General features: G+C 44.0%; 1 protein-coding gene across 2 annotated transcripts; it reads right to left on the bottom strand.

Moving 5' to 3' along the window:
* Window positions 1–11,207: 11,207 nt before the first annotated feature.
* Window positions 11,208–15,113, bottom strand: LOC132764491 (scale keratin-like). Of its 2 annotated transcripts, XR_010910408.1 has the most exons (3): window positions 15,011–15,113; window positions 11,861–12,505; window positions 11,208–11,715 (listed from the first exon to the last, which is right to left on the bottom strand). XR_010910408.1 is itself a non-coding variant. In XM_060758523.2 (2 exons), the coding sequence occupies exon 2, from the start codon at window positions 12,481–12,483 to the stop codon at window positions 12,214–12,216; it is 270 nt and encodes an 89-aa protein (XP_060614506.2). In that variant the 5' UTR covers window positions 12,484–12,505; window positions 15,011–15,113; the 3' UTR covers window positions 11,208–12,213. The 2 variants fall into 2 exon arrangements, 1 of the variants encoding a protein (XP_060614506.2); XM_060758523.2 differs by having other exon boundaries at window positions 11,208–12,505.
* Window positions 15,114–18,638: the final 3,525 nt, after the last annotated feature.

Genomic DNA, 18,638 nt, shown 5'->3' with positions numbered 1-18,638 from the left:
GTCTTTCAATCCAAAGACCCAATTTGGTTTCATGGACCTTCTCATGGAAGCCAAAGTAGGTGGGAGTTAAAATACCATATGGAAAGAAGCAAAAAGGATGATAAACTGGCAAGTGTCATGGGAAACGTACATAAAATGGTCACTAGAGAGCAGCACTTTCTAATGTAGGTCTGAGATATAAATGCAATAGATCAGCTGAATCTACTTTGCCATAAGAATGGCAAATCAGCTGGCCTGGATGATCTATGGATGGAACAAATCAAGAACTTTGGTCTGAAAGCAAGGCGCTGGCTGCTGGAGCTGATGAACCACTGCACTGCATCCTGTCAGATCCCCAAAATCTGGAGGAAAGCAAGTCATCGCCATCTTGAAGCCAGGCAAAGACCGTAATGATCCAAAAAGCTACAGATCAATCTCCCTGTTGTGCCACCTCTACAAAGTTCTGGAGAGACTTAATGGAAGAAATAGACCCCTGTCTGATTCCACAGCAAGCTGGCTTCAGGAAAGGCAAAAGATGCACATCGCAAGTGCTGAACCTGACTCAGCACATAGAAGATGGCTTTGAAAGGCAGCAAATCACAGGAGCTGTCTTCATAGACCTGTCAGCGGCTTATGATACCGTAAACCACCGCCTCCTCCTGAGAAAAATGTATAATATCACACAGGATGACAACCTCACCCGCCTCATAGGAAACCTGCTACAAAACAGGAGCTTTTTTGTTGAGTTCCAGGGCCAGAGAAGCAGATGGCGGAAACAGAACGGCCTACCTCAGGGGAGCGTGCTGGCTCCATCCATGTTCAACATCTACACAAATGACCAGCCACTGCCAGAAGGGACAGAGAGCTTCATCTATGCTGATAATGGTGCCATTACTGCTCAAGCAGGGAGCTTTGAGATGGTTGAACAGAAGCTCTCCGAAGCTCTAGGTGCTCTTACTGCCTATTACAGGGAAAACCAGCTGATCCCTAATCCATCTAAAACACAGACATGTGCTTTTCATCTCAAGAACAGAGAAGCATCCTGAGCTCTGAGGATGATCTAGGAAGGAATCCCAGCATTGCAATGCACCCAAATACCTGGGAGTCACTCTGGACCGTGCTCTTACCTACAACCAGACACAGTGAAAACATCTGCCCTTGCACAGACACCCCACGATAATGCAGCATGTCTCATTCAGAGCCACATCCACTGTTTTAGTGTGGTGAGATGTGTTCCACACTGGGCATGCATACTCAGCAGCAGAGGAGCATAGCACAAGGGCAGATGTCTTCACTGTGTCTGGTTGTGATCCCCAGGTTGTGCCAGTCAGCTTTCGCATGATATTGTTTCTAGCACCCACTTTTTGCTTTATATTCAGACAGTGCTTCTTGTAGGTCAGAGTGACTCCCAGGTATTTGGGTGTGTTGCAATGCTCCAGTGGGATTTCTTTCTTCCCAGGTAATAATCCTCAGAGCTCGGGATGCTTGTCTATTGTTAAGGTGAAAAACACATGTCTGTGTTTTAGATGGATTAGGGATCAGCTAGTTTCCCCTGCAATAGGCAGTAAGAGCACCTAGAGCTTCGGAGAGCTTCTGTTCAACCTTCTCAAAGCTCCCTGCTTGAGCGGTGATGGCACGATCATCTGCATAGATGAGACTCTCTGTCCCTTTCTGGCAGTGGCTGGTCATTTGTGTAGATGTTGAACATGGATGGGGCAAGCACACTCCCCTGAGGTAGGCCGTTCTTCTGTTTCCGCCATCTGCTTCTCTGGCCCTGGAACTCAACAAAGAAGCTCCTGTTTTGTAGCAGGTTTCCTATGAGGCGGGTGAGGTGGTCGTCCTTTGTGATACTATACATTTTTCTCAGGAGGAGGCAGTGGTTCACAGTATCATAAGCTGCTGACAGGTCTATGAAGACAGCTCCTGTGATTTGCTGCCTTTCAAAGCCAGCTTCAATGTGCTGAGTCAGGTTCAGCACTTGCGATGTGCAGCTTTTGCCTTTCCTGAAGCCAGCTTGCTGTGGGATCAGACAGGGGTAATTTTTTTCCGTATTTTTTATGAGATAAACAATTAGGAACTGCCACCTATAATGAAGTTAATTATTAATTTTTATCTGTTCCAACTAGGCTTGTTTGATCAAGAAAAAAATTGGTTCTAAACTCGCTTCGTTTCCAGGGGGCGCCAGCGTTTCGAATTTCTGAGGACTTCCGAAATTTAAGATTTCAAAATTTTGAAATTTACAAAATTTCATTAATTACGAATCGATTCGTTAATGGCGGACGCGATTGCGCAACGTGCTAAAAACACCTCCAAACGGGACAGGGGGAACCTCTGAAATTCAGGATGAAATTAAAATACAGTTAGTAAAAATACAAATTAAAATCACTTAAAATTAATAAAATAATAAAATAATAATAAAATAATAAAATAAAATAATAAAATAAGTAATAAGATAATAAAATATCTCCAGGAGGAGGGAGGAGGAGGAGGAGGAGGAGGATGGGGAGGAAAGGCAACGCTGGCACCTTTTCTCTCCTTCTTTCCCGTCTTAATAATTACAAAATAATTACGAAATAATTACGAAAATTTGGAAAAATTGTTTGGATTCTCAATTACTCTTCACACTATTCCTGCATGGCTCGATATTGGATCGTAAGCTAATTTAAATACGAATTAATAACGATTTTAGAAACTAACGAACACGATCAAACAAGCCTAGTTCCAACCAGTAAAGCCAACGATCAGTGTTGATGGTCTACAAAAGTTCGAAATATCTGCAAGGTTGCATATTTCTCACTGCTTTTGCACAAAGACAGAAACTTAAAGATGCTGAGGACTAAGAAGAATTCAGGATGGCAAATCTTGATTCAACTTGGTTACTTCTCCGCCTTTTTTTCACCACAAAATTCAAAATATGTTGTTTGTTACTATTGTCAGAGGCTATGGACATTCTCACTTTGTACCTGTGTAAGTGGAATTTCACACGACACAATTAGGAAAGGCGTCCGGATTTCCCCCAATACAGCTTCACAGACTATTGGAACAACGCAAATACAAAGAGAGAGAATTTTAATTAGGATAACAGGAAGGTAATAAAATGTGATCCAATTGTGACAACGCCTAGAAGCTAAGCTCTAACATAATATATGCATCCCCCTCCCTGACTTGTATGTTGTTGTATTTATTGTGATCAGTTACGGGGCTCCATGGCAGCCAGATGTCTTTGGGAAAGAGGTGACATGTTTTTACCGTCGAGTCATGCCACACATTTTGTAGTCCTTCCTCACCTCCGTAAGACTCATCCCCTAGGCAGATGCTTATCTCCTTTGCCTTCAAGAGCATGGGGAAAGAAAGGACTGTAGGCGGCAAGGGAAACCCAAAAAAAGCACACACTGGTGAAAGCTTTGGGCGAGGGATTAATTTGAGCCAAATTACAGAGTCAGCAAGTCTGTCGCGATGGGCCGTACCCATTCTGAGTAGAGACAGAGGGAATTTCTATTGTTATTAGAGTTGGGAGGATGTGTCTTCATTGTTTTTGTCAGATGGGTTGCTACAACAACACCTAACAGGGATAGGGATGCAAATCTTTCCATCCTGTTGCATGAAGGGATGGATAATTCCAAACACAGAGAGTCTCCCAAGTATCGCATTCACCCTTTCACAGTGAAAAATAGCATGGGGAGGCATTGAAGGCAATTGAATACACTTGTTTTTACGAGGAACACCATAATAATGATTATGCTATATTCACCTGCTTCCCGGGGGCAGACTCTTCCATTTTCCTGCATAGAGCTCTTGCTGGACTCCCCCCCCCTTTTTTTTTTACAGTCACTAGAGGTTTGGGGCATTGTCTGGTAATCCTGGGCTTAGCAATCCAAACGGGCATTTTTAGTACCTGCTGCATTTAGCAGCATTATTATACCATCAGTCCAAAGGACAACAGAAGCTTTTGTCCAGCAAACAGGCATTCTTAGCACCTTCTGCATTTAGCAATATTATTATACCACCAGTAGCATGGGGGGCACTGAAGGTAATTGAATACACTTATATTTACGGAGGAACACCATAATAATGATTATGCTATATTTACCTGCTTCCCGGGGGCAGACTATTCCATTTTCCTGTATAGAGCTCTTGCTGGGCTCCTCCCTTTTTTTACAATCACTAGAGGTTTGGGGCATTGTCTGGTAATCCTGGGCCGAGCAATCCAAATGGGCATTTTTAGTACCTGCTGCATTTAGCAGCATTATTATACCATCAGTCCAAAGGACAACAAAAGCTTTTGGCCAACAAACGGGCATTCTTAGCACCAGCTGCATTTAGCAGTATTATTATACCATCAGAAGCATGGGGAGGCATTGAAGGTAATTGAATACACTTATATTGAAGGAGGAACACCATAATAATGATTATGCTATATTCACCTGCTTCCCGGGGGCAGACTTGTGCCAGACAGGGCAGGCATATTCAACACTTGAGTAAGACAAGGCCAGGGCTGATGGTCTTATTAATTTTGGGTGTGCTTGTTTCCCCTTTTTATAGGCCTTCCTAATAGTGTAGGTACAAAAGTCCTTTGTATTAGTTTTTGGGTGGGGCTTAAAATCCCCCCCAGAGGCCAGTCTTAGTTGGTTTATTCCATTTTCCTGTATAGAGCTCTTGCTGGACTCCTCCCTTTTTTTACAATCACTAGAGGTTTGGGGCATTGTCTGGTAATCCTGGGCCGAGCAATCCAAACGGGCATTCTTAGCACCTGCTGCATCTAGCAGCATTATTATACCAGCAGTCCAAAGGACAACAGAAGCTTTTGGCCAGCAAATGGGCATTTTTAGGACCTGCTGCATTTAGCAGTATTATTATACCACCAGTAGCATGGGGAGGCATTGAAGGTAATTGAATACACTTATATTGAAGGAGGAACACCATAATAATGATTATGCTATATTCACCTCCTTCCCGGGGGCAGACTTGTGCCAGACAGGGTAGGCATACTCAATAGTTGAGTAAGAGAAGGCCAGGGTTGATGGTCTTATTAATTTTGGTTCTGCTTGTTCCCCCTTTTTCTAGGCCTTCATAAAAGTGTGGAGACCTTCCTTTGTATTAGTTTTTGGGTGGGGCTTAAAATCCCCCCAGAGGCCAGTCTTAGTTGGTCTATTCCATTTTCCTATATAGAGCTCTTGCTGGACTCCTCCCTTTTTTTACAGTCACTAGAGGCTTGGGGCAAAGGACAACAGAAGCTTTTGGCCAGCAAACGGGCATTCTTAGCACCTGCTGCATTTAGCAGTACTATTATACTAAAGGTCCAAAGGACAACAGAAGCTTTTTGGCCAGCAAATGGGCATTCTTAGCACCTGCTGCATTTAGCAGTATTATTATACCACCAGTCCAAAGGACAACAAAAGCTTTTGGCCAGAAAACAGGCATTCTTAGCATCTGCTGCATTTAGCAGTATTATTATACCACCAGTCCAAATGACAACAGAAGCTTTTGTCCAGCAAACAAGCATTCTTAGCACCTGCTGCATTTAGCAGTATTATTATACCACGTCCAAAGGACAACAGAAGCTTTTGGCCAGCCTAAACTTCACAGAAGAGAAGATAAAGATAGTTTGTAAGAAACAACTTATATCCCATCGCTTTGCATCAGAGGCAGAAGATTCTAAAAAGATGACTCCAACCAGAAAAATCTAATGTATTGTTTTAAGTTACTTTATGATAGTCCCAGGTGGAGTTAACCGTTTATTCATCTTGTTTGCAGTAAACTCTTTTTGGTTATCTTTTCACCTTGCCAAAAGTGCCTCTGTCTGCTAAGGGTCTTGATCTTAACAGAAGGTAAACAGATAGCCCCCGAGTAAAGCCAGACAATATAGTTTTCCCATAGGCTCGGGTGTGCCATCTCTAGATACATTTTTTCTAACTGGAAGCCATGCCTTTGTTTCTTGAAGGTGGGACGTTTCAAGTCAGTTTGTTTAAAATAACAATAGCTTGAGAGAAGCTATTGAGAGGAGGTGACCTCATCTCGACCAACATACAACTATGGAATGAATACAAAAGGGTGGAGACAGGAACTTCGGGGTGGCACAATTTCCAGGTTCCTGACAGGTAGTCATTAGCATTTCCATTTTCAGCCCATGGCATGATTGTTTGAGTCGCTTGGGATTGGGCATTCATGCCAACACATTGATCAATCGCACTGCAATTATGTGTGGCAGATGTGGAGAAATACAATGTTGTCTCTTCACCATTCATGATCTTCATAATTGGTGATCAGGGCGGAATTGTGTCTCTCTTTTCAATGGATCGGGGTGGAGAAGCAGCCCTTCTTTCTCTCAACGCATCATTTCAGTAGGGCTTATAGTCTTAGGAACAAGAAGAGCTTGGCATTGTAAATTTCCCTTCCTAAACTTCCAGTAAAGACTAAAAGCCTAGTGGCACCAGACCCTGTCTGATTTTGAAAGCTAAGGAGGGTCAGCTACCAATGGATTCCAGGTTCTGTAGGCTCTATTTCAAACAAAGGACCTAGTGAATCATAGAATCATAGAATCAAAGAGTTGGAAGAAACCTCCTGGGCCATCCAGTCCAACCCCATTCTGCCAAGAAGCAGGAATATTGCATTCAAATCACCCCTGACAGATGGCCATCCAGCCCCTGTTTCAAAGCTTCCAAAGAAGGGACCTCCAACACACTCCGGGGCAGAGAGTTCCACTGCTGAATGGCTCTCACAGTCAGGAAGTTCTTCCTCATGTTCAGGTGGAATCTCCTTTCTTGTAGTTTGAAGCCATTGTTTCGCATCCTAGTCTCCAGGGAAGCAGAAAACAAGCTTGCTCCCTCCTCCTCCCTGTGGCTTCCTCTCACATATTTATCCATGGCTATCATGTCTCCTCTCAGCCTTCTCTTCTTCAGGCTAAACATGCCCAGCTCCTTAAGCCGCTCCTCATAGGGCTTGTTCTCCAGACCCTTGATCATTTTAGTCGCCCTCTTCTGGACACATTCCAGCTTGTCAATATCTCTCTTGAATTGTGGTGCCCAGAATTGGACACAATATTCCAGGTATGGTCTAACCAAAGCAGAATAGAGCATGGGGAGCATTACTTCCCTAGATCTAGACACTAGGCTCCTCTTGATGCAGGCCAACATCCCATTGGCTTTTTTTTGCTGCTACTTGACATTGTTGGCTCATGTTTACCTTGTTGTCCACGAGGACTCCAAGATCTTTTTCACACGTCCTGCTCTCGAGCCAGGCATTGTCCCCATTTTGTATCTTTGCATTTCGTTTTTCCTGCCTAAGTGGAGTATCTTGCATTTGTCCCTGTTGAACTTCATTGTGTTAGTTTTGGCCGTTCATCTCTCTAATCTGTCAAGATCGTTTTGAATTCTGCTCCTGTCCTCTGGAGTCTTGGCTCTCCCTCCCAATTTGGTGTCGTCTGCAAACTTGATGATCCTGCCTTCTAGCCCTTCATCTAAGTCATTAAGGGTCTTGAGCAGGACCGGGCCCAGGACAGAACCCTACTTGTGGCACTCCACTCATCACTTCTTTCCAGGATGAAGAGGAAGCCTTGGGGAGAATCACCCTCTGGGTTCATCCATTTAACCAATTCCAGATCCACCTCACCGTAGTTTTGCCTAGCCCACATTGGACTAGTTTCCTTGCCAGAAGGTCATGGGGGACCTTGTTGAAGGCCTTACTGAAGTCCAGACACACTCCATCCAGGGCATTCTCCGCATCTACCCAGCTTGTAACTCTATCGAAAGAAGAAATCAGATGAGTCTGGCATGACTTGTTTTTGATAAATCCATGTTGACTATTAGCCATGACCGCATTTGTTTCTAAGTGTTTGCAGACCACTTCCTTAACAATATTTTCCAGAATCTTGCCTGGTATCGAGGTGAGGCTGACATTAGTCATTGTTTGGGTCATCCTTTTTTCCCGTCTTGAAGATTGGGACCACATTGGCCCTCCTCCAATCTGCTGGAACTTCTCCCGTTCTCCAAGAACTCTCAAAGATGGTTGCCAATGGTTCCAAAATGACTTCCACTAGTTCCTTCAATACTCTTGGGTGTAGTTGATCTGGCCTTGAAAGGGGACTTGGACTCATTTAGAGCAGCCAGGTATTCCTGGATGACTTGTTTCCCAATTTGGGGTTGGATGTCCTCTAATCCCCGATCCACTCCATTTTGCTGAGGTTGAAGATGACTTTCTTTTTGTGAGGCCGAGGCAAAGAAGCCATTAAGTAGTTCTGCCTTTTCCCTATCACCCCCTGTCAGCATTGCCCCATTGAAACTACCTCTGATGCTTCCTTGCTGAAGAAAACCCTCTGAGATGCATGGGATCACCATAAACAGATAGAGGACTTGAAGGCACTTGAACAAATGGCCAAACCCAAGATTTCATAAGGTGGAACCAGAAAGTGAAAGAGTAGAATTATAGACCTGTTATTCCACTTCACCTGTTATGGTTTCAATTTATGGAGCCTTGGGAACTGCCATGTGAATAAGTCCTAGGTTTTAGGTCTGCTCATACAAAAAGCTACAGACCAATCTCCCTGTTGTACCACCTCTACAAAGTTCTGGAGAGACTTATTTTGCATAGAATTACGGGAAAAAAATAGACCCACAGCAAACTGGCTTCAGGAAAGGCAAAAGCTGCACATTGCAAGTGTTGAACCTGACTCAGCACATAGATGTGTTGATGTATGATGATGACTACAAGGTAGTTATCCTGGATTAAACAGGCTACAGCCTGTGCTGGATGGGGTTCCACTCCCCCTGAAGGCGCAGGTTCGCAGTTTGGGAGTGATCCTGGACTCATCGCTGAGCCTGGAACCGTACCTTGGGAAGTCTGACTTGGCCACGGTGGTCCACACTCTGGTAACATCCTGTTTAGACTACTGCAACGCTCTCTATGTGGGGTTGCCTCTGAAGACTGCCTGGAAGCTGCAATTAGTCCAATGAGCAACAGCCAGATTACTAACAGGAGTGGGGTACAGGGAGCATACTATTCCTCTGTTGCACCAGCTCCACTGGTTGCCAATTAGCTTCTGAGCAGAATTCAAAGTGCTGGTGTTGACCTATAAATCCCTAAACTACTCTGTCCGAATGGATTCTCCTCTATGAACCATCAAGGTTGTTAAGATCTTCTGGAGGGGCCCTGCTCTCAGTCCCACCATCTTCGCAATTGCGTCTGGTGGGGACGAGGGACAGGGCCTTCTCGGTGGTGGCCCCTCGGCTCTGGAACTCTCTCCCATTGGAGATTAGAACTGCCCCTTCCTTCCTGACCTTTAGAAAGTTGGTGAAAACCTGGCTCTGGAATGTGGCATTTGATGAGTGAGGCAATGGCTTTTGACCACAAGGACGGATGGGGATGAATAGTGATTTTTATGCTAACGACTTGGCTTTATATAATTATATGATAGTACTTAATGTTTTTATATTAGTGTATTATTGATGTGATGTTTTTAAACTATTGTGTATGAACCCCTTTGTTGTAAACCACCCTGAGTCCCTTGTTGGAGATGAGAAGACCGGTATATAAAAGTTCTAAATAAATAAATAAACTCTGAGGACAGCTAGTGGAGGAACCTGACCAGGACTAAGACCTAAACTAAATCCAGACAAGACAGAGGTCCTCCTGGTCAGTTGAAAGGCCAAACAGGGCATAGGGTTACAGCCTGTGTTGGACGGGTTTCCACTCCCCCTGAAGGCACAGGTTCGCAGCTTGGGAGTGATCCTGGACTCATCGCTGAGCTTGGAACCCCAGGTCTCGCTGGTGGTCAGGGGAACTTTTGCACAATTAAAACTTGTGCGCCAGCTGCGCCCGTATCTTGGCCACGGTGGTCCACGCTCTGGTTACATCCCGTATAGACTACTGCAACGCTCTCTATGTGGGGTTGACTGTAAAGACTGCCCAGAAGCTTCAACTAGTCCAATGAGCGGCAGCCAGATTACTAACAGGAGCCGGGTACATGGAGCATACTACTCCTCTGTTACGCCAGCTCCACTGGCTGCCAATTAGCTTCCGAGCACAATTCAAAGTGCTGGTGTTGACCTATAAATCCCTAAATGACTCCGGCCCAGTTTACCTGTCCGAACGGATTCTCCCCTATGACCCATCAAGGTTGTTAAGATCTTCTGGAGGGGCCCTACTCTCGGTCCCACCACCTTCGCAATCGCATCTGGTGGGGATAAGGGACAGGGCCTTCTCGGTGGTGGCCCCTCGGCTCTGGAACTCTCTCCCATTTGGAGATTAGATCTGCCCTTCCTTCCTAACTTTCAGAAAGCTGGTAAAAACCTGGCTTTGGAAGATAGCATTTGCAGAATGGTGATCGAGTCAATAATGGCTGACCACACCGGCGGATGGTGATGAATTTGTGATTTTATTCTGATGACCTAGCTTTTGTAGTTGTATGATATTGTATGATCTGTATTTTAATGTATTTTGTATTAATGCATTATGGACCTTAGGGAAGGCTGAGCGAAGGAAGATCGATGCTTTTGAGCTGTGGTGCTGGAGGAAAGTTCTGAGAGTGCCTTGGACTGCGAGAAGATCCAACCAGTCCATCCTCCAGGAAATAAAGCCCGGCTGCTCATTGGAGGGAAGGAGACTAGAGACAAAGCGGAAGTCCTTTGGCCACATCATGAGGAGACAGCCAAGCCTAGAGAAGGGAATGATGCTGGGGAAAGTGGAAGGTAAAAGGAAGAGGGGCCCACCAAGGGCAAGATGGATGGATGGCATCCTTGAAGTGATTGGACTGACCTTGAAGGAGCTCTGGCGTGGGCTGGTCCATGAGGTCATGAAGAGTCGGAGACGACTGAACGAATGAACAACAACATTATGATGCTATTATGTTTATTCTATGTGTGTATGAATTTTCTTTTGTTAGCCAGCCTGAGTCTCTCTTCGGAGGTTGAGAAGACCGGTTATAAAAGCTCTAAATAAATAAATAAATAAGTTCTTATGAGTCTGTTTGGATTAGATGACCACTTGGACACTACCCCCTCTCCACACGTCAACATCAGTTCCATCATGGATGAAACACAAGACACAAGTGCTTTTCAGAATGCAAGTGACATTTTAATGTAAAAGCAAATGAACATGAACAATAGCTGAGACAAGAGTTGAAATAGGTTGTAGACTACTATATCCCATATTCCAAAAATGTGTTGTTTTTGTCAGCATGGAATGAGATTGTGGGGGGAGATCACAACAGAAGTAGCTTGGTCCATTAGTGGTCCTGAACATGATCCCAGAATTGGAATCATTGGATAATTCTCCCCAAAAATTTCAAAACAATCTCCTAAACCAGTGGTTCTCAACCTGGGGTCCCCAGATGTTTTTGACCTTCAACTCCCAGAAATCCTAACAGCTGGTAAACTGGGATTTCTGGGAGTTGTAGGCCAAAACACCTGGAGACCCACAGGTTAAGAACTACTGTCCTAAACACAGTGGTAATAACACTTTCTCAGACCCAGAACCCACTTTGGTGTCAACTACTTGTGCATGAACTTCTAGATCAGTGGTTCTCAACCTGGGGTCCCCAGATGTTTTTGACCTTCAACTCCCAGAAATCCTAACAGTTGGTAAACTGGTTGGGATTTCTGGGAGTTGTAGGCCAAAACACCTGAGGACCCACAGGTTGAGAACCACTGTCCAAAACACAGTGGTAATAACACTTTCTCAGACCCAGAACCCACTTTGGTGACAACTACTTGTGTATGAACTTCTAGATCAGTGGTTCTCAACCTGGGGTCCCCAGATGTTTTTGGCCTTCAACTCTCAGAAATCCTAACAGCTGGTAAACTGGCTGGGATTTCTGGGAGTTGTAGGCCAAAAAAATTCTGGGGACCCGCAGCTTGAGAACCACTGTTCTAGATGAAAGAGATCCAACACACATACCATCTCAAACTCTTAGATTGGGTTGAATACGTTCATCTATCATAAGCTTTTACTTTTGTGTGAAATGCAAGCAACCTACAAGGATTTTCAAACTAGCCAGCCCCATCCCTGTGTAATAGCTAGAACCAACATTACACTGAAATTCAGAAATAGACATCATGTGTGACAAACATAAGGGAAAACATGTACGGAGGGCGTAAACAACAATATTAGCAGGGCTACAACTCATATCAAGTATGATTTCAGGTCTTCTACATTTGTAAAGACAGTTCAAGTGATGGATTCAGATCTTCTCTTTGGTGCCTGCATTATCCTTCGCCTTCTTCTTCTCAGATCTCTTTGGGTTTAGTATCGGTAAGTGCTGTAGCAGTAGTTGCTGCTTGGCAGAGCCCGGGAGTAGAAGTTGGAGAAGTTGGTGCCACCGCTAGCATACAAGGCAGGGTTGCCACCACCATAACCACTTCCGGCGCAAGGGTTGTGCTGCTCAATGCGGAAAGGTTGGTCGGGGCAGTAGAGGGCAGGGCCGGGGATGTTCAGGACGAATGGAGGTGGCTGGATGGTCACCGTGGAGGCCGGGCAGCTGGCGTAGCATTGGTTTCTTCCACCCTCAGACATCTTTGGAGGCTTGGAGGATAGTCTGAAACCAAAGGATTAGGTCTATATTAATCTATGTTCCTCTGTTCAGAGACATCAACCTTATGGAATTTAGATATTCAAGAAACATATTGGTTAAGAAGACAAGAAGACCATTGCTGTATGGAGAAAGTAAGACATATTAATAAAGTATTGGAAGTCAAGAAGTCAAGAACATTGTTGGATAGCAGACCAAGTGTTCCTCTCAGTCAAAAGGGGTATTTCAAAGCAGAGTATGGAGAAAGTAGGCATTGAAGGTCAAGATAAACATTGGTTAAGAACACAAGAAGAACATAGTTGGACAGTGGGTCAAGTGTTCCCCTCATTTGAAAAGCATATTTTAAAGCAAATATGGAGAATGTGGACACATCATGATGGAATTTGAACTCTAGGTAAACATTTCTTCCATCCAGATGCATATTTTTGGTGTAGAAGACCCACATTGGTGAAGAACACAAGAAGAACATAGTTGGACAGTAGGCCAAGTGCTCCTCTCATTTCAAAACCACATTTTAAAGCAAATATGGAGAGTGTGGACACATCAAGATGGTATTTGAACTCTAGGTAAACATTTCTTCCATCCAGATGCATATTTTTTTGTGTAGAAGACCCACATTGGTGAAGAACACATGAAGAACATAGTTGGACAGTGGGCCAAATGCTCCTCTCATTTGAAAACCATATTTTAAAGCAAATATGGTGAGTGTGGACACATCATGACTGTGTTTGAACTCTAGGTAACCATTTCTTCCATCCAGATGCATATTTTGGTGTAGAAGACCCACATTGGTTAAGAACACAAGAAGAACATAGTTGGACAGTGGGCCAAGTGTTCTTCTCATTTGAAAACCACATTTTAAAGCAAATATGGAGAGTGTGGACACATCATGACTGTGTTTGAACTCTAGGTAAACATTTCTTCCATCCAGGTATTTTTGGTGTTGAAGACCCACCAATATCATCCAAAATAGTCAGTGAACTGTGGGATGTCTGGTGCAAAATATCTACACCAACGTTCCTCAACCTTCTTGGAAAGGGATGTCAGGAGAACCTTGTGTAACTAGAATGACAGTCAAGTTATAGTGAGGGTCTATAGCAGTGGTTCTCAACCTGGGGTCCCCAGATGTTTTTGGCCTTCAACTCCCAGAAATCCTAACAGCTGGTTAACTGGCTGGGATTTCTGGGAGTTGTAGGCCAAAACACCTCGGGACCCACAGGTTGAGAACCACTGTCCTAGTTATTTGTCTATAGACCAGTGGTTCTCAACCTGTGGGTGCCCAGGTGTTTTGGCCTACAACATTCAGCCATTTACCAGATGTTCGGATTTCTGGGAGTTGAAGGCCAAAACATCTGGGGACCCACAGGTTGAGAACCACTGCACTAGGAGAAGGTCACATTGTCCAATCTGTTCTGGAAAAGGTTGGAAGGATCTAAGATGAAATCTATCAAAGACAATCTACCTTGCTACCTAGAGGACCATGTCCACATCTGGATAGGTCAATGCTAGAGTAGATTTTTCTTCCTCTTCCACTGGGCTATGAAGAAAGGACAAGTTATCTTCCTAGTATCTCCATCTTCCCTGGTTAAGCAAGGCTGTATGTGAAACCCTGGAGAGTATCCAAAGTTAGAGTGAAAGAACTCATGATGTATTGTTGAAGGCTTCCATGGCTGGAATCACTGGGTTGTTGTAGGTTTTTCGGGCTATATGTTCTAGAACAGTGCTTCTCAACCTGTGGGTCCCCAGTGTTTTTGGCCTTCAACTCCCAGAAATCCTAACAGCTAGTAAACTGGCTGGGATTTCTGGGAGTTGTAGGCCAAAACACCTGGGGACCCACGGGTTGAGAACCACTGTTCTAGAATGCTTCTAGAACATGGCCATATAGCCCGAAAAACCTACAACAACCCAACCCATGATGAACTTGAATTTATCACACCTTCAAACATAGAAAATGCTATAATGCAAAGCAGGAGTGCAAATACTATACAACCCACCCTTATATTTGAAGACCAACAATATAATTGTAACTTGAGCTATATATAAATATATAGTTCCATAAAAATATCATAGCAATTTGATCAATATACGGAGAGAACAAGAGTGCTATGGTGTCCTGGGAAATGCAGTTGGGTGAGGCACTAGCACTCCTGGACAAGGAAGGTGTAAAACTACAACTCTGAGGATCTCACAACCTCTGAGGATGCTTGCCATAGATACAGGTGAAATATCAGGAGAGAGAGCTTCTAGAACATGGCCAAAAAACCTACAAGAACCCAGTGATTCCAGCCATGAAAGCCTTGGACAATACATTGAACTCCAAGGATGTAAAACTACAACTTCCAGGATTCCATATCATTGAGCCCTGATAGCTACAGTGGGGTCAAACTGCATTCATTCTACAGTGTTGATGCTTCCTGATTCTCAGCAACTTCTATCAGATATTGCCATATTCCACACCTAGAGAAAACCCAGAGATCATAGCTATGGCCCCAGAATTCAAGTAAGACTTACCTGGTTCTTGAAAAAGCAGGAAAGATATGATGCGCTTGGAGGAAAACAGGTGGATTACCTTTTTATACTCTTCGTCTCGTAGCCAGGGGCATAATTAAGCCTCTTTTGGGGATAAGCACGATGATCCGATCAGCTGCAATAGGAAACACCCCAGATTGCGATAAGGCCAAGACGCCCTTTCTTTGATGAGCAAATAGCCATGAATTGTTTCTTAATTGACCTTCTCAGTATTCATCCTCACCATGTTTCACCATGGTGTGTGGGCAAAGGACACTCTAATTGACTGCTCATTGAAATTAATCTGAGAAGCAAGTTTGCCACATCAACAGGTTGGTCTTCAAACTTAGAAGGTCTCCATCAATGATGTGATGGAGCTAGTGACCATTAAGACGTACTGCTTGGGTACCTGGAAGATCAATCAGTGACAGTTGACCATTGCCTATCTACCTATCATCCATCCATCTATCTATCTATCTCTATCTATCTATCTATCTATCTATCTATCTATCTATCTATCCATCCATCCATCCATCCATCCATCAGGCTTGTTTGATCCAATAAAAATGGTTCAAAACTTGTTTCGGATGTAGGAGGCGCTGGTGGTTCATATCTAAAGTCAATTCCGATTTTCACAGAAAATCCTTTGTTAACGGATTCATAGTGTTATTTCCTGTTTCATGGGGTGTTCTTTACTTTGAAAATAGTTGGCACATATACCCTCCCACTCCCTACCAACTTTAAGTACTGGCAATGTTTGAGAGGGATGGACCTCGGATGATGGGAATGGTAGTTTATAGGGCTGGGCGGTTTCGTTCGTTAATTTCGTAATTCGTTATTAATTCGTTATTTTTTTTGATAACAAAGCAATATTGAACCATTCAGGAGCAACTAAAAATTGAAACGAATTTTTCAATTCGTTTCGTAATTGTTTCGAAATTGTTTCAAAATCGTTTCATTATTATTTCCGCATGTCTGGTGCAAGTTTTATAGTTGTTTGTTTAATCAGTGAAAAAAAATATATAATTATCACACCAACAGTCAACAACAGAGGGAGAGGGAAGCTTCAGAAGTTCCTCCTGTCCCATTTGGAGGTTTTTTTAGCGTATTGCGCGGTCGCGTCCGCCATTAACGAATCAATTCATAATTGTTTCGTAATTGTTTCGTAATTTCCGAAATTTTGTAAATATCAAATTTTTTTAAAGAAAAATTTCGGAATTCTTTTAAAAATCGAAACGCAAAAACCCCCTAAAAACGAATCGAGTTTAGAAACAAATTTTTCTGTGGTTGCCCAGCCGTAGTAGTTTACCCAGATTTTTCACAACCTATGAGAATGCTTGCTATAGATGCAGGTGAAACGTCAGGAGAGAATGCCTCTAGAAGATGGCCATATAGCCCGAAAAAACCTACAACAACCCAGTGATTCCAACCATGAAAGCCTTTGACAATATAAATATTGAGTTCAGTTGGCAACCCTAATTTGGCACTGGCACGATTAAATAAAAAGAGTTAAGCGATGTCACCTTGAACGTGGATGCACCAATTTGTCAATTTCGTGTTCTTGTATTTTTGTGCGTATTTATTTCTCTCAAGTTCTTTCAGTCCTGAACGTAAACAAACGTAGGAATGTTTAAAACTTTTCAGAACTGTAAAATATGTGGAAACAAAACCACTCCCCATCTTAAGCTACCGTGACTTTTGAGTAGACATTGTTTAATATATTCCAATCAGCCAGTCCGTCCGGTCTTCGTTGGAGCTCCCTTCCATTTGCTCTCCTATTCTTTGCATTCTGTACTCCATGGACAGTGAATATTTTGAATGTCTGAGATCTGTCTTCACTGGGCTATTTCTGGAGTACCTTCACCTCTTGCTCCCTCTATGTCCTCGATTGTAAATATTGAGGTTGGTGATGCGCATGTAGTTCAATTGCAGCTGTAACGAACTGGATGAGAGCCAACAAATTGTAACTTAATCCAGACAAGACAGAGGGCCTCCTGGTCAGTTTCAAGGTCGAACAGGACATAGGGTGACAGCCTGTGCTTAACGGGTTACACTCCCCATGAAGGCGTATGTTCACAGCTTGGGAGTAATCCTGGACTCATAGCTGATCCTGGAAACCAACGTTTCAGCAGTGGCCAGGGGAGCTTCTGCACAGCTAAAGCTTGTGTGCCAGCTGCACCCGTACCTTGGGATGTCCGACTTGGCCACAGTGGTCCACACTCTGGTTACATCCTGAATAGACTACTGCAATGCACTCTATGTGGGGTGGCCTCTGAAGACTGCCCGGAAGCTTCAACTAGTCCAACGTTCGGCAACCAGGTTGCTCACCGGAGCTGGGTACAGGGACCACACAACACCCCTGTTACGCCAGCTCCACTGGCTGCCTATAAGATTTCGAGCACAATTCAAAGCGTTGGCATTGGCCTATAAAGCCCTGAATGTTTCTGGCCCAGTTTACTTGTCCGAATGCAGTGGGGAGGGGTTAACTAAAGGAGATTTCCTCAAGCCCTTTTCCACCAGTCTTAGGAGAACACTGGTCACCTCAATGGGGGGATTCAAAGGCTCCCCTCCAGCCATATGACTGGCCTTTCTGTCTGGAGGTGAGTGTTATGTTTCCAGTTAATCCCGTACCTTGGGAAGCCTGACTTGGACACGGTGGTCCACGCTCTTGTTACATCTCGAATAGACTACTGCAATGCACTCTTCGTGGGGTTGCCTCTGAAGACTAACCGGAAACTTCAACTAGTCCAACATTCTGCAGCCAGGCTGCTCACTGGGACTGGGTACAGGGAGCACACAACACTCTTGTTATGCCAGCTCCACTGGCTGCCTATCAGCTTCCGAGCACAATTCAAAGTGCTGGCTTTTGGCCTATAAAGCTCTGAACAGTTCTGGCTCAGTTTACTTGTCCGAACGTATCTCCCGCTACGATCCCTGCTCATTGTCCCCCCATTATTGCAATCATGATTGGTAGTGACAAGGGACAGGGCCTTTTCTGTGGTGGCCCCTCAACTGTGGAATGCCCTCCCAAGCGAAATCAGATCTGCACCATCCCTCCTGACCTTTTGGAAACAAGTTAAGTCCTGGCTATGGGATCAGGTCTTTGCAGATTAGGCTGACCTGCTGGCGCGACGGCTTTTACGGAACTGAAAGATTGCCCCTAGGACGACGATGACTTAAACCGGCGACTGTTGATTGTTGGATGTTTTATACTGTTTATACTGTTTTATTTTGTTCTATTGTTATTTAAATTGCATATCTATGTTTTTGGTTGTGGGCACCATGGGGTGCCGTTTTGTTAGCCGCCCTGAGTCCCTCTGCGGAGGTCGAGCTAGGACAGGATACAAATGTCCGAAATAAATAAATAAATAAATTGCTGAACCCACCATGGGTTTTAGCCTGAAGTTTAATTGAGTCAAGATGCTGAACATAATTTGAGGGTAGGTTTCTGACTCATAGCTATAAGTTGTTGGATACCACTCGCATGCATTGTTGTGGTCATATAAATATTGACACATGGCAATCAGAAACATAGTCAATACGTATTGATGGGTGGTGACAGTGACAGAGAAGGCGTACTGTCTTTTGGAGTGTCCATGACTACAGTTGCCAAGGGAATGCATCTCAACCA

This window comes from Anolis sagrei, chromosome 12 (assembly GCF_037176765.1).
Source record: "Anolis sagrei isolate rAnoSag1 chromosome 12, rAnoSag1.mat, whole genome shotgun sequence".
Lineage (NCBI taxonomy): Eukaryota > Metazoa > Chordata > Lepidosauria > Squamata > Dactyloidae > Anolis > Anolis sagrei.
Note: the sequence above shows the minus strand (reverse complement) of the source record. Positions and strands in the feature narration are given on the sequence as shown.